Raw genomic sequence first — 14,289 nt, forward strand, 5'->3', positions numbered from 1 at the left:
GGGCAGCCCGGCAGCCGGGAGGGGCGGGAGGGGCGGGCCGTGCCGCGCCGCGCCGTGCCGTTCCCACCCCGCCCGTGCCGCCCCTTCGCGGAGCTCCTGCCCCGCCCCGCGCCGGCACATCCCTCCCCGCGGCGGGGCCGGCCGAGCCTCCGTGCCATGCCAGCCTTTAAACGGCAGGTGCGGGGGAGCCAGCCAGACGCACCGGCGGATCTGCGGTAGCGGCGGGCGCCTATCGGCTCGGAGCGGAGCATGTCGGTGGCGACCGGGGGCAGCGAGGCGGCGGCAGCGGGCGGTGGAGGCGGCGGGGGCCGCGTCTTCTTCCAGAGCCCCCGCGGCGGCGGAGGCTCGGGGCGGGAGGACGCGGTGTCGGCGGCGGCGGTGCAGGTCCAGCAGCGACGCCACCAGCAGGGCAAAGTGACGGTGAAATACGATCGGAAGGAGCTGCGGAAGAGGCTGGTGCTGGAGGAGTGGATCGTGGAGCAGCTGGGGCAGCTCTACGGCTGCCAGGTGCGGGGACGCGGCGCGGGCTGCCTCTCGCGGCTGCCGCAGAGCCCCCGCCCGCCGCGGGCACCGGGACCTGCCACCGCCGGCTCCGGGCGGCGTCCTCGGCACGGAGTCCCGTCCCGCAGAGGGGCGACCCGGGGGCAGCTGCGGCAGTGGGGGGAGGAGGGGAGGAAAGGGTCGTGAGGGGGCGACCGGCGGCGCTCCGTGTCCTGCCCTGTCCCCGCCCGCAGATGCGGTGGGCGCTGCCGGTGGGCTTCGGTGAGCAGACGGAAGGAAGGAAGGTCGTGAGAGGGAGAACTGCGAGCGCCGATATGGCCGTACTTAGTGTATTTAAGTCGTGAACGTCAACGCCGTCTTTGAATTTTCTTCTGTAGAGAGTGTATGCACGGGAGGGCTTTCAAGATTATTCAGAGGCATAATAACAGTTGTAAGTAAAGGAGCTTTGTCAAAGCTTCATTGGAAATGTAGCTCTACTCCCCAGGGCATCCTATTTCTCCCCCGCCCTCTCTCCTCAATACTTAATATTATAAAGGCTTAGAACGTTCGGTCTGAGCTAAGGCTCACTCGTGCCTTTCTCATCTGTAGGGTCTAATTCACCTTCATTAATGTCTTCCGAAGGGAGATTTGTTGGAGCTTAATGTGTGCTTTGTAGCTCACATCCCCAGAGCCAGCATCTCACCTCTGTGCTTGAGGTGAGGCAGAGGAGTGCCTGGCTGCCTTGAGGTGAGAAGGTAAGGGCCCAAGTGACTGGGCCTTGGTAATCAGCACGTATGTCATACAAAGAAGCTCCCTTCCATCTTGAAACTAGTTTATCAGCAAATTTGTCAGAAGCATTTGCCTTCATCAAAAATGTGCATATGACAAGTGAAGCCTTCTTAACTATTTGCATCCGTGAACCAAGGGAAGATATAAATGGAAACTGGTTTAAAAACAAGCAGCTGTCATCTTGGTGTGAATTGCCTTTGCAGCCATGCAACCTGTAGGCTGTGAAGAATTCTTTGAGGTCAGAAGTACTTACATCTGTTTGCAACTGGTGAATTAGTGGCAGTGTGTGGGGATGTGGTCAATAGCTGGCTTGCTGCATCTCCTGCCTCTGGTTTGACTCATGTTGCTCAAAACACGAAGCCTGTTTGGGCAATGTGCTTTTAACATGTGCAGGCAGTTCTTCACAAAGAAGGGTGTCATGTTGGACTAAGCCAAAGTCCAGGGGAGCTATTGCTGCTCTTTACAGCATTGAAATAACTGGTTTGTTGTGTACAAAAGCCTGGAGAATATACATTTGAGTCTTTTCCTCGCTGTTGGTATTATTTCCAACTGAAATAGGAGGGCTCCCCAGTAAGGTGGAAATAATATATGATTGCTTAAAAGGAGTTTTTTGGTGTTTTTTTTTTTTTTTTTTTTTTTTTTTTTTTTTTTTAAGAGTTCCTTTACTAGTATGTCTTTTATATGGGGGGAAAAATGGTTTGACACAACAGGTGACAATGTTTATAGCTTTGAAGACTGAGGGCAAAATGTGTAGGTGTTCTGCTCTTTGCTGTCACACTGGAGCTCTGACTGGTGTCAGCACTGATGGCGGTATGAAAAGGTCAAGCAGTTAATATGCTGTCAAAATCAAGCTGAAGGTGCATGATGAATATAGTGAATAAAGGCGATAGCGACTTAATGGAAGATGCGTTGCTGGAATCTGCCTGATTTACTTCTAGGCTTATGGATCTAGCTCTCATGCTGAAACTTCATCGCCTATGTGGAGTTGATAACTTCGTCTGCAAACTGGGAGGCATTGTGGGAATTGCACCTTCTGTGAAGTATCTACCACGGCTTCCTTGCTGTGATGGCACTTCAGTTCTGAAATAACCTCAAATCTTCAAGCGTGTCAGAAGTAGCCATAAAATTACTAATCCTGAAAGAGCCAAGGGGTGTTGGTATTTTGCCTTTATTCTGATCTGAAGTTGTGCATCTAAGGAGCAATGAGCTCCATTGCTAGGAAGAACAGGAATAAGAAAGCAGAGGGTACTTGCAGGGCACCACTCTGCAACTCTGCCAGAGTCCTGGGTGTCTGTGGAACCGAGTAAATGTAGTGCCTATCCACTGTTTGGTCTTTAATATTTTCTGCTGAATTATGCCAAGATTTATTGGTAAATGGACGCTTACAGAAATATTCCCTTTACTCAGAGCTGGACAAGTATTCATAATCTCTCAAGTAACTCTCTCTCTCTTGCAAGTTGCATCAGTTTGTGAGCATGTCTTGGCTTGGTGACAAAGTTTAGCAGATGAGGTTGGGGATTAAGGAAATGGGTTTGTTTGTGCACTCTTTCATGTGAATCTTGGTTTTAACAGGTCTGATTTCTAAAATTAGATGCCAAATTGGGTAATGATGCTCGTGGAATGCTGTTTAGAAGGAAGTGTTCAAGGTGACTTTTGATGGTGGCCACAGATGCATGATCCAAATACCAGCCATAGATAAGGCTGCTTCTACACAAAGTAGTTTCTATGGATAGAGACCATTCTGAATGGTGAAAGGTTACCATGGCAGTAAACTTCAGTGGGACCAGAGTCTCCTCAGCAGGACTCAATTGGCATCAGACCCTGCCAGCCTAGCATACTAAGGACAAATGCTTCAGGTGGACACTGGGCTGGCTGTTTGCTCCTAGAGCTGCTGTCATTTAAAAAAAAAAAAAAAAAAAAAAAAAAAAAAAAAAATTCTGTAGCCCATTCATTTTGGTTTATGTGATGAGGATGCAATCTCAAATTAGTGCATTGAAAATGCAGTTCTTTAACCACAGGGCTTGAACTGACTTCAGTGTCACTCTTTACTAGGCATCTTGTTTCTAAAAATAGTTTCTCCAGATGCTTCATGTTTTGGGCTAAACTCATTATTGGTTAAGAATTGCTAAATAATGCTGCACAGAACAACTTTCATCATCGCCATTTGTTCTGCAATGATTTGTAACTTGTATGGCAGCATGTAACAGATGAGAGCCTAGATTTCCAGCTGGATCTACCTTGTGTGTACCTACCAAACTTGTACGACTTTAAATATTATAAAAGCAAAAAGACTTGTCCCCAGAAACCATTTAGATTTTCAAGTACATCACTATGCCCAGTGGTACTGTCTACTCATGAGTACAGCATTTGCTATAGATGGCAGAATGCTGATGGAATAAGAGCACAGAGGACATAGTTTTTATGCAACATTAATAAACAATGAAGAAAGTTTTTTGCTGACCTATGGGTTTGTTGCTAAGTATTTTCTTAATGCAGAGATGTGGATGTACAAATCAAACAAGCCCTTAAGTTTTGTGTGCTAGAAGTTTTCCTTCTAACATAAGCTGTTGCTGAGTGTATTGGATAATCAATTGTTTTACTAGAGTAGTCTATAATCATGTATGGCTACCAGTGCTTAGCGTAGGCTATGATCTCAGTGTGGAAGTAACAGGGAATTATGTTCCAACTTGCACCCTTTCCATTCCAGAGCAGCTTACACATATGGAATTCTCTGCTTAAAAATTCTAGAAGAAAAGACAACTGGGAAGGCTGCCCGCTGAAGCCCCTCAAAGACTTTATTTCAGAGCACAGAGCTGTGCCAGATTGGAGATTGTTGTTGCATAGGATTTTTTCTATTCCCTCATATGTGGATGCTACAAGGACAGGAATGGCTTAAAGCCCTCAACTGGGTGAGCGGTTTTGTGTTGGCAGGGCCAATCATTGTGGCCCTTAGTTTAAAATAAAAGGTATTGGTGGGAATGGGAGGAAAGGGAACTGTTTAAGCTGTTCCTGCATGAACTGATGTCCCTTCCCTTGGGCTTTCTCTGGGAGAACGCTCTATTTAGACATCTTTGTGGAGCTGCTGGGATACACTCACAGAGCAGCTTGTCTCTGGTGTAGTGTCAGAGTCTGCCAGTCTGTACATGTTTGACTTAAAGCTGTTTGGTGCTAGATGGGAGAAAACAAGAGGAAGGCCCTTATTTAGGCTGCAGAGGTAGATCATAAAAGTGAGAACTCCCTGACGCTCCCTTTCCCTTCCTACCACACACACTTTTGGCTGCAGTGGTAAAGCTGATGGTGAAGTGTCAGTGTTAAGAGTTGCAGGAAAGGTGTGTGCTCTGCCTCTTGTCAGGCTTTCTGGAAAGGATGGGTTTTTGTAAGATGGACTCCAGATACTTAACCGTGCCTTTGAACAAATTAGCTGCCTTGACAATTCCCAAAATATTTTTTTTAATACTGAATCAATTTGCAGACTGAGTACTGATGGTCTTCCAAGAGCAGTGCTGCTTATGCAGAACAATGAGATGCTGTCTGGGGTATCAGTTCCTGTGTAGCTACATCCATACAGACCTTTTGTGACCTGATGAGCTCTGCTGCAGCTGTTTCTCTCCCAGATGTTTGGGACTGTATACAGATGGGCTATCAACCTTCTGCATGGCATGAACTGCCTTCTTCAGCCCATTCCTAGCAATCAGACTCTGTGCAGTCCTGTGCAGCTGAGGCAGTTGCTAGAGTTGCTGGTGATGTAGTTTGCTCTGTTTTGGGAAGAATGCTGTGTATAAGGGACAAATACTTTCTTTTTTTCCTTTGTAAGGGCACACCAGTATTTCCAAAACAGTGTGCTCAGCATGCAACTGTGGTTGCTTCTTAGTTCTGTGGATGTGACTGTGTGACTGGGGACTACTTATTCCTCAGGCTACTGTGAGGTAATGTTTGGGATTTATGACTTGTTTCTTACAGAGGTGTTTGTAAGGAAATCCACTGAATGAAGCACCCCAACCACAAACTTGCTGACTGGCTCTTTGAATAGACTTCCTCTGACTTGGACAAAGGCTTTACAAATGGTAACTGTGTGTGAACTCATTTCCAAAGAGATCGCAAGTGGAAATAAACTGAAAATTAGAAAAGAGGAGGAGGGAGACTTGTCCATTGAAAATAAGCCTGCCAATAACAAGTGTAATGAAGGATTCCTTCCTTTAGGAAAATGAGTATGACAATTTAGATGCATTGGAGGAAAGTGTTTAGATGTTCATCACATTGCTTAAATTCAGAGTTATTTCTTTTGGATTATTATTACTGGTGTCAGGGCTCCACAGCATGGAGACTCTTGTGGGCAGAGACCCTGCTCAGCAGCCAGAGCAGGGCAAAGGTTGCTATAATCAGAGACCTGCAAAGAACACAGCAACGCTGGCATAGCAGAAGTCATGTAGCAGCTATGGAGAGTTATTTCCAAGAGTGGAAAATAGGAAGCCCAAAGTGGCTTATAACATGCTTGAAGCTGTAAAACAATTCTTGTGAAATTCATGCTTCTGCTTTCAGAGAGGGTGGAATTAAGTACCTGCTAAGGTGCCAGCCACCTGCTGGCAGTGAGGTTGGAGCCCTTTGTCTCTAAAAGTGCTCCTTAAACTCTAATCTTAGGTTCTGAAGACCCTAATTTAGTAGGAAATGTACCACAGTTCAGCTACTTTCATCCCTTTAAAATGCAAAATTGACACTAGATTTTAAGGAGTCCAGGAAAATTATTTTTCAAACCACTTGAGTTTTGTGTAGTTTGAATGTCGTGGTTCATTTTCTAAGTAGCAGCATTTGTGACTGCTGATTTAGAAGCTTTGCAACACAAATCTTCATTTTCCATTAGCTATTCCATATCAAGGCTTGTCCTTTCCCTCTTCATTCAAGATTGAACCAGTCTCTTTGCTGGAGGTGTGGGTGTGATTGCTTTATGACGAAGCAAAGAAATAATTGATTGCTTACATCACCTTTCATAATTGTGCTTCTTATAAACAGTATTTTCCAACCGTTGTTGCTACAAGGACTCTTCTGCCTTTAGGCAAATCACTTCATGTAGTCAGTGCTTGATTATCCAGAATGATGAGTGAGTGAAGAGAAGATAGAAAACCTGTGGATTAAAACAAGCACAGCAAAAACAGTTGTGAACTTCTACAGCTCATGCACTGAACAAGCAGTGGAAGTGGAGAGAGGGGAATTGTTGGCCTACCCTTTTCTCCTGCTCAGGTTTGTCACACAAACTCAACCTGTGTTCCTTTTGGACTTGATAGCACAGTAATCTACAGCATGGATGCTTTATCTCCAGACAGCTGGGAGCTGGCTACATTGAGCTTTGTTGCAGGACATGGGATACAGTTGTATCCCTGTACTCAGGGGCAAAATGTATGGCAGGGCAAAATGGTGTCTCCTGTTAATCTCAGGGCTTTGCGTTAGCTGATCTGAACTGTGCTACAGAACCGGATGCCTGAAACAAAAATAGCCCTGTTTAAATGAGGAAAATATGTATTTCATGGTGCATCTGCCTTCTGTTAAAAGGCATAGTGAATGCTTCTAAGTAGGTGTCGAAACTATATTAAAAGATGTTCTACTTGAAATAGAACTTAATTTCACGAGTATTATGGTAGTTGGGGTTCTTGTATGACTTTACTAATTCTGTAGTGGTCCATACCTTGCAGAATCTGGCTGAACTCTTGATTGATTAGGATATGTCCATTCACTTGAAAAGGCACAGTACTTGGCCCAGATCCAACCAGTTTTGTAGTGCTTGCTTCTGCACGTAAACTGAAGCAGTTCTCTTGAGAGTGCAGAAAATGCTTGTGACAAAACATGCTGTCCAATCTCTAGCCTACTTCAGTCTGAGTTATGGTCACATTGTCTCTTGTCACCACAGGTGATAAAGCAACAGCAGTATCAACCCATTCTTCTAGCAGCCTTGTGTCTTGCCTGTAGTGTAGGTCCTAGTTCTCATTTTTTCCCTTCTCTTTTTATTTTCTTTCCCTTCATCTAACTCCAGAAACTTCTCTTAGACAGCAGCAATTGAGTAGGTTACACATGGCCATCCATCTGTGTCACTGCAGCTTTTGGCTGCCTGTCATAAAGCATTGTGACATGTGGAATTATCCAAGTCAAGATCTCCCAGAGTTAATAACTTTGGAGAAGGGGAGGACAAAAATCTTAATTGGATGCAGTCCATACAGTGGCAGTATGACTGCATTTCAAAGGTAGAACAAATTTAGCATGTTAAAAATCTTGGAATGAGGAACTGTTTTGGCAGAGGTGTGCACTGAAACAAATCAAATGGTCTTTGAAGTGATAAGTATTTAATTCTGAGGCTCACATTTGAGCAGCAGAACTGTTACCTCTTTTCCCCCTGAGGAGCATGGTATCTATTCTAGGAAACCAGTTCAACGCCATTTCTTAAACTATTTTGAGGCATCACACAGATCACAGGCCTGGAAGGCATCTTGTATCTTTTTAATGCAAGTGATATTAATCAGTAGTACAGATCTAGTAGATCTGAACCTAGAGAAAAAAATGTGTACTATAGATCTTTATTATACTGTTGATAGCTTAATTAATTCAGTGTAATATGGTTCTGCATGTGGAGCAAATCTGGCACAAAGAGAGCTTTAGTTTAAAGAGACATAATGGCAAGGATCTAATGCTTGGTTTGTGTACTGAGTGGCACATCTTTTGGATGGAGAACAGTTCTAAGTGTGATACTAACAAGGAGATCGCACACTTCATTCCTGTGTATTGGATGTCACAAATGCATGTGATGGCACAGTGAATGCCTAACGAAAATCCTTGTATCACACTGTCTTAATAGGATTACTTTCTGGAAGATAGAATTGGGAAGGATCTCCTAGTTCACAGAGCCTGCTTTCTCATTTGCAAATAAGCTCTTTACATTTCATATAGTTTTTTTTTTTTTTTTTTTTTTTTTTTTTTAACAGGGCGTCTGAGTTATACATTTCTTTTGAATTATTTTATGGGATTAAATATACCTTTTACACCTGTAAGGAACTAGGCTCTCTCACTTTTTTTCTGAATTACAAAAATGACACAGATAAAAGACCTGTGCTTGCTTGGGATGGTCTTGCCTGGATTCTCACTCTGGGATGGAGTTTAAATGGATTGTAAATGCATTTTATCATCTGTCCCTACACTGATTATTATCAGGGTCAAGTGATGGTCACAGTAGAGAGATATGAGTATCAAGGCAGTAGGGCTCTGCTGTAGGTCACTTGTTAGCTTACAACAGAAGTCTGCAGACTTCACGGAAAATGTACTGACTAATATTTTATAGAATTAATTTAACTGTCCCTCTGCTGCCATCTGCCATGTGGCAACAAAATGTAATATAATATTGGTGGGAAGATTTAGTCTCTCCTGCCATACCACCAACATCCACCTCTTACACTGTGGCTAACATGGTAAAATGGGAGGCATTGCTTTCAGAGCAGCCCATGTACTTCAAACACAAAGGATGCCTTGAACTTTTGCAGTTGATTGCTTTCTATTTTGAAGGCTAATACCTGAAGCATGTATTGCACTTTATGTCAGAAAGGAATAAATAGAATAAATTCTTTAGGATTCTTGGTTTTACTGTGCTGCTGGTAGGTGATTGAGCTTATTTAGACTTTTTGTGAAACTGTATTCCAGCTTCAGGTGCACTGAGGCAAAACTGCTTAGTCTTCTTTACAAGAAAATTAACAGAACTTACTGAGTTTGGATTGTGGTGGAATTCTTCCTCTTGATATTGAAAACTGAATCTTATTTGACTGCAGAAACTAGTGTGGGGAAGAGCTGGTGGGAAGTTGCTCACTGGCTGCCAGGAACATCTCAACTCTTACTGAAACTGTTGCTGCGGTCCTAGTTTGAACTTAGAGCTGAATGGACTAGAAGTTGACTTGCTTGTAGGTATTCAACTGCTATTCATTTATCAAGAGTAAACTTGTATAGGAAAGATTTTCTATGGGGTCTTGATCAACAAATATACTGAAATGAGGAATCAAGGTCCATCCTACACTTCGTAATCTGAGGGCTGCCTTATTTTGGGTTGCCTGCTGTGGAGACGTCTAGGACTACCTCCATAAAGGAAAAACACCTTAACAATCTTTCTCCTTTGCCGCTCTTTTAATTTGATCTCTGAACACATCTTCCTGTTTGTTTCTTTTAAGTTCCTGTCAGATTTCCATTTAAAGCATTTATGTAATGACTTCAATTTTAGCTCTCACCTTGAATGTAGAAAGCAGAAGGCAGGGATATGTGCCAGAATGCATTTTAGGGAGCTTACAGTTGGAAGGAACAATGGAATGACGCTATGGCCTCACTGTCTTTGCTCCCTTTTCCTGGGGTTTGTTGTCCTTGATGGAATGGTCGAATGGTGACAGCAGATTTCTCTACTCCATTGATCTGAAGCAGTTTAGAAAACTCATTTTAAATAAACCTTAGGCAATGCTCTATCGTTAACAGTCTGGGGACTTGCCCAGGGAGTTAACTGTTTTCTCTGGCCCCTGGGGAAGAGGAGTGCCGGCTTTGGAGCATGTTGAAACTCCTGCTTACATCTCTTGACATTGGTGGACTAGAGCCAAAACGCATCAACTGCAAGTCCCCAGCTTGCGTGCTGCTCAAAACTGGTATCTGGGAGGAGGCATAGCAGTCATCACAATGCAGGGTACACTGCTACACCACCCCTTGAAGGAACAACTTTCTGCAGACTATGGGAATCTCTCCAGATCTCTTACCAATCAAATTTCTGCAACAAGAAGTTGCTCCTGTGTGTGCGCAAGTTGCTTGTTTTGATGCCACTGGATAAAACAGTTTTTCCCCTAGAGAAGACAGGTTTCTTGTCTCCCTTGTCAAATCTGAAATGACCTAATACTTTTGACCGAAGAAATGTTTGTGCTGGAAAACTGTCTGTTATTCCAACCAGTAATGGTTTAATTGATTGGTTAGACAAAAATTATAGAATCATAGAATGGCTTGGAAGGGGACTGAAGGGTTGTGTCAAATACTTGATGTACTCTCGCAAGTGTGACTTTTGTGGTAGAAGGCAGTTCGTACGTAACTTCTTAGGATAGAGGACTGGAGGCTAATGTGAATTGGACAGGACTGCTGAAGCTGATTGTCTTGGGGAGGACAATTTAGAGGCATTTTATCTCACGTGCTCCTTCCTTGTGCTCTCTTAAGAGTTCTGATGGAGTAATTAATCCTTGAAGTGTCCCAAGAGGCAAACCTTCTTAATTGCACTGCCTTAGCATAAATCCTCAGAGCATAAAAGGCCTGGTGTTGATCATGTTTGGTTGAAATGTTTTCTTGAAGTGTTCCTTGGGTCTTTATCACCTCTTCTCTGAAAAGCAGTCAGTCTGTCAAATTTGAGGTTGTCAGGCATTCTGCTAGGAGAGCATAACATCATTGCTCTGGAGAAAGCTGCTGGCGAATTTCAGGGTTTCTCTGAAGTGCTGGGTTGATGTTTAGGAACTTTAGCTACTTCTATATGAGCTTCATTCCTCTATGAAAAGGAGGCAGATCTTTATGTAGGCTAGAAGAGCAGTTCCAAACACTGTGTGTGGTTTTTAAGTAAAGCCTTATTTGTGCGAAGGTGTGAGAACTGGGTATATAGAAAACTAGAAAATGCTCTGCATGTTCCTTCTGTGTTGTCCAGCTGTGGAGCTCAAGGGACATTCACACTTTGCTTCCAAGTAGCACTGCTTGCTCTTATAAGCACTATTTTTGCTAGATGAGAAGTCCTCTCTTCAGCTTCTGATTCATCATTACCCTCTGTGTGGTGCAACAACAGAACATGGGCTTAGCTGACTTCTCTCTATTGCATTCTTCCCATGTGCAGAATTATGCACAAACCACAGGGAAGAAGTCAGCTTCCATTATTCTGAGGTGAATACTGGCATGCTATTGTGGATAAGGCAATGACAGGGATGTCCAGTGATATCTCTGTGGAAAATCATTCCACTGGCATAATCCTCAAAGTGCCACCATTTAGTAAGCTCTTGATGGCTTAACTTACTGCACTGCTCCAGGATGACTGTGTAACAGTGATTTGGAGTACAATGTATATTTGCTAATTCCAAACTATTTCTGCCTTGTGTGAAAGTGCATGAGGATAAAAAACATGACGTGTCCTCCCTATCTGCTTTGGAGTGTTTTATTTAACAGAAGTGACAACGATGCATAGACTTAGCATCTCCTATTTTTAAATCAAGAACACAAGGCATTTGCTCTGGAGACAACTCTTGACTTTTAATGAATATTTTGCTGAGTTCAGATCCATGTCACGGGTATGGTTTAAAAAGTGCTGAATGTTTCCCTCTTACACTGCTTAGTGTAGTTTGTGATCAATGCCTCTTCTTCGTTTAGCAATTTCGCACGTTAGTGGATCCTTTAGTCCTCTTTAAGAGATGCACAAATTAGACAAAAATTTCTTAACCAACATGTTATGAATTTCTTTTTTTCTTTCTTTTTGTTTTTTTTTAAAAAAATTGAGGTTTTGACAATTCCCTTATGAAAACAGTAAAATACCAGTGTTAATTCTCAAGAAGGCTAAATGGAGCCTAAGCATTTCCATGACTGGGTGTCAGTTCCTTCTCTTACTAATCACAGTGCAGCTGCAGTTTCTTTATTTTCTCTGTGTAGTTGTCTTGGTTTTAGCACAACTATAATGAATAGATTTTTCTTTATTTTAATATTTTAAACTTATACCTGAGTAAAATAATTGATATGTGTTATTACAGGCAGTTCTTTTTGTGTGAGCAAAGTGATATTTTGGCATCCTAAAATGTTTTTCTTAAATCACATCCTCTCACCAATTGATTTTATTTGGCATTTGATAAAGATGATAGAAAGCTACAGTCACTGTAACAGAGGATTGACTTTTATGCCAGAATTATGGGCACCATGAGTTGCGGAATTCTCAAAATTCAGAATCTTTAAGCACTTGGTCTTGTATTTCTTATGGTGCTTGTTTTTCATAATTTAGTAGCAACGATGTAAATCCCAGCTAACCTGCTGCTCCTTGTTGTGTCTTGCCCACACCTCCACCTGCTGGCTGCATCCCTGCTTTTACTGCTTGTGGCTGTGGGGTAATTTACCCACTTAGAAAGCATACCACAAGGGCCTATCTGCCTTGAGAACTGCTCTGAAATTTAAGTGCTTAAGAGAATGGAGAGTTTGGGAACCATTAGGGAACCCTTGTCCTAGAAAGTGAAAATGCTACAGTTGTTGATAGGGCTGGGAGAAGACTGAGATTTTGCCACTCTCCTTCTACCTATTTTTCCACTGCTGTGTTTGCCAAGCAAGTCTTCCAATAGGAGAGAGAAAATACTCCTTGAGAGCTTGCTTCTATACATCTCTGTAGTAAGCAGTGGAAAGATATCTACTCCCCTTGAACAAACTGTTGGCTCATCAGAGAAAATGGGAAGCTGGGTGGGCCTGGAGAAGTAAAGGTAAGGTAGAGGTGGTTGAATTAATATAGAAGTCTAAGGCAGACTGCCTGTTGTTTTTCCATTTTTCCACGCTGTTTCTTTCCCTACTGAGTACTTCTTGCCCAGATATGTGGGTAAATGTCTGCTTGCATAAACTGTGCTGGCTTGCTTCTGGCAGTAGGATTATGGTCAGTAAAAAGTGTTAATTTGATTTTAAAAGAAAAAAAAAAAGGTACTTTTTCAGAACTGTGCTTTCTCCTAGTGCCCCTAGGTCCCTGACCCAACTTTTCTTCTTCTATCTTTGTCTTCTTTGTTTGGCTTCAAAGACTCAAAGGAATGCTCACATTGTAGGTGTAGAGGAAGAGGGAACATCTGAAGTCAGGGATTATAGGAACAATGAGGTTGACAGTGGCTGTGTTTTAAGTTTGCTTCTCTTGCTCTAGAGGTTGCTTCGGGTACAGAATTTTGTATGTTAGGAGAACTTGTTTGAATAAAGTTTAAAGCAACACCAGTATTGGAGAATCTACAGTAACAGTGGGAACATATTAGAGGGAGAGATAACATGATCACTCAGCTGCTGGCATTTCTGTGATTAAATGAGGGTGTCTCTACATCTTTCTTGGAAGGCATGATGTGTCCAATTGCTTCTAGAGAATTTGTCCAATGTTTTTGGTAACTTCTTCTGCAGAGTCTGGGCAGGTGTCTTCAGGGATGCTTGTGCAGTTGCCGACTTGCTCTAATCTTACCACTGATTGGTGAAATGGTCTGGGCTGACAGGTGTTCAGTAAGATAAACTGCTGCTGGCGTTTCATGGAACAGCAAATACCAGGTCCAAATGTCTGAGTTGCAGATTGTAGTAAAAACAAAGTAATGGACACTTATGAGCTGATTTCCTGCACTCTGTGCTTCTGAGAGGAATGTTATGAAGCAAATTTTTTAATAGAACAATTTTCCACTTGCTGAGCCCAGCTTAGTACTTTAGCTACGGTACAAACTGTTAGAATGTAGTCATCCTTTAACATTAGTCTCAAAGTGACCTGTTCACTGCCATGTTACACCATATACTTTTATCCCAGACTCTCACCATTTCCTCATCCTTTCTACTTTTTTTTTTTTTTTTTTTTTTTTTTTTTTTTTTACCTTTATAAGAAGGCAGAACCTGAACTATACTTGCAATTATTTCCACAGTGCTGAACAGAGATGTACTTCTGAAATGCAGACTGGCTTTCTGTGCCTTGAAAAAAGCAGCTTTTTTTTTTTTTTTCCTTCTGATTTTCACACCTGCAGTGTTAGGCATTAAAGCAATGAAGCTGGAGTGTGTCTGACTGTATTCCAACTATGGCTTGTTTTTCTTTCACCAGAAATTTGTATGATTCTTTCTTTTAGCAGTCATCTAGGTTTCTGCTTTTCTGCTTTGCAAGCGGTCAGTTGCAAAATCGATGTCAAGAAAGTTGCATTAAAAGTTTTTTGGGGAATTTCTTGCCCCCAAAGAAAAAGTGCACAGACAAAGCAAAAGGAGGGAAGCCATCTGTGCATTAACAAAGTCTGACTATTGGTGTGGAAGACT

At 42.7% G+C, this 14,289-nt stretch overlaps 1 protein-coding gene across 1 annotated transcript in view; it reads left to right on the forward strand.

Annotated features, from left to right (window-relative positions):
• Nucleotides 1-249: 249 nt before the first annotated feature.
• PPP1R14C (protein phosphatase 1 regulatory inhibitor subunit 14C) overlaps nucleotides 250-14,289 on the forward strand; it is a gene marked incomplete at both ends in the record, with an annotated part of 51,196 nt that continues 37,156 nt past the window's right edge. Inside the window, one exon of the mRNA XM_079550621.1 lies at nucleotides 250-507. Within this exon, the coding sequence (XP_079406747.1) occupies nucleotides 250-507 (258 nt within the window). The remainder of the gene's footprint in view (nucleotides 508-14,289) is intronic.

The sequence above is a fragment of the Tetrao urogallus genome (genome assembly GCF_951394365.1).
Source record: "Tetrao urogallus genome assembly, chromosome: 2".
NCBI classification, from domain to species: Eukaryota; Metazoa; Chordata; class Aves; order Galliformes; family Phasianidae; genus Tetrao; species Tetrao urogallus.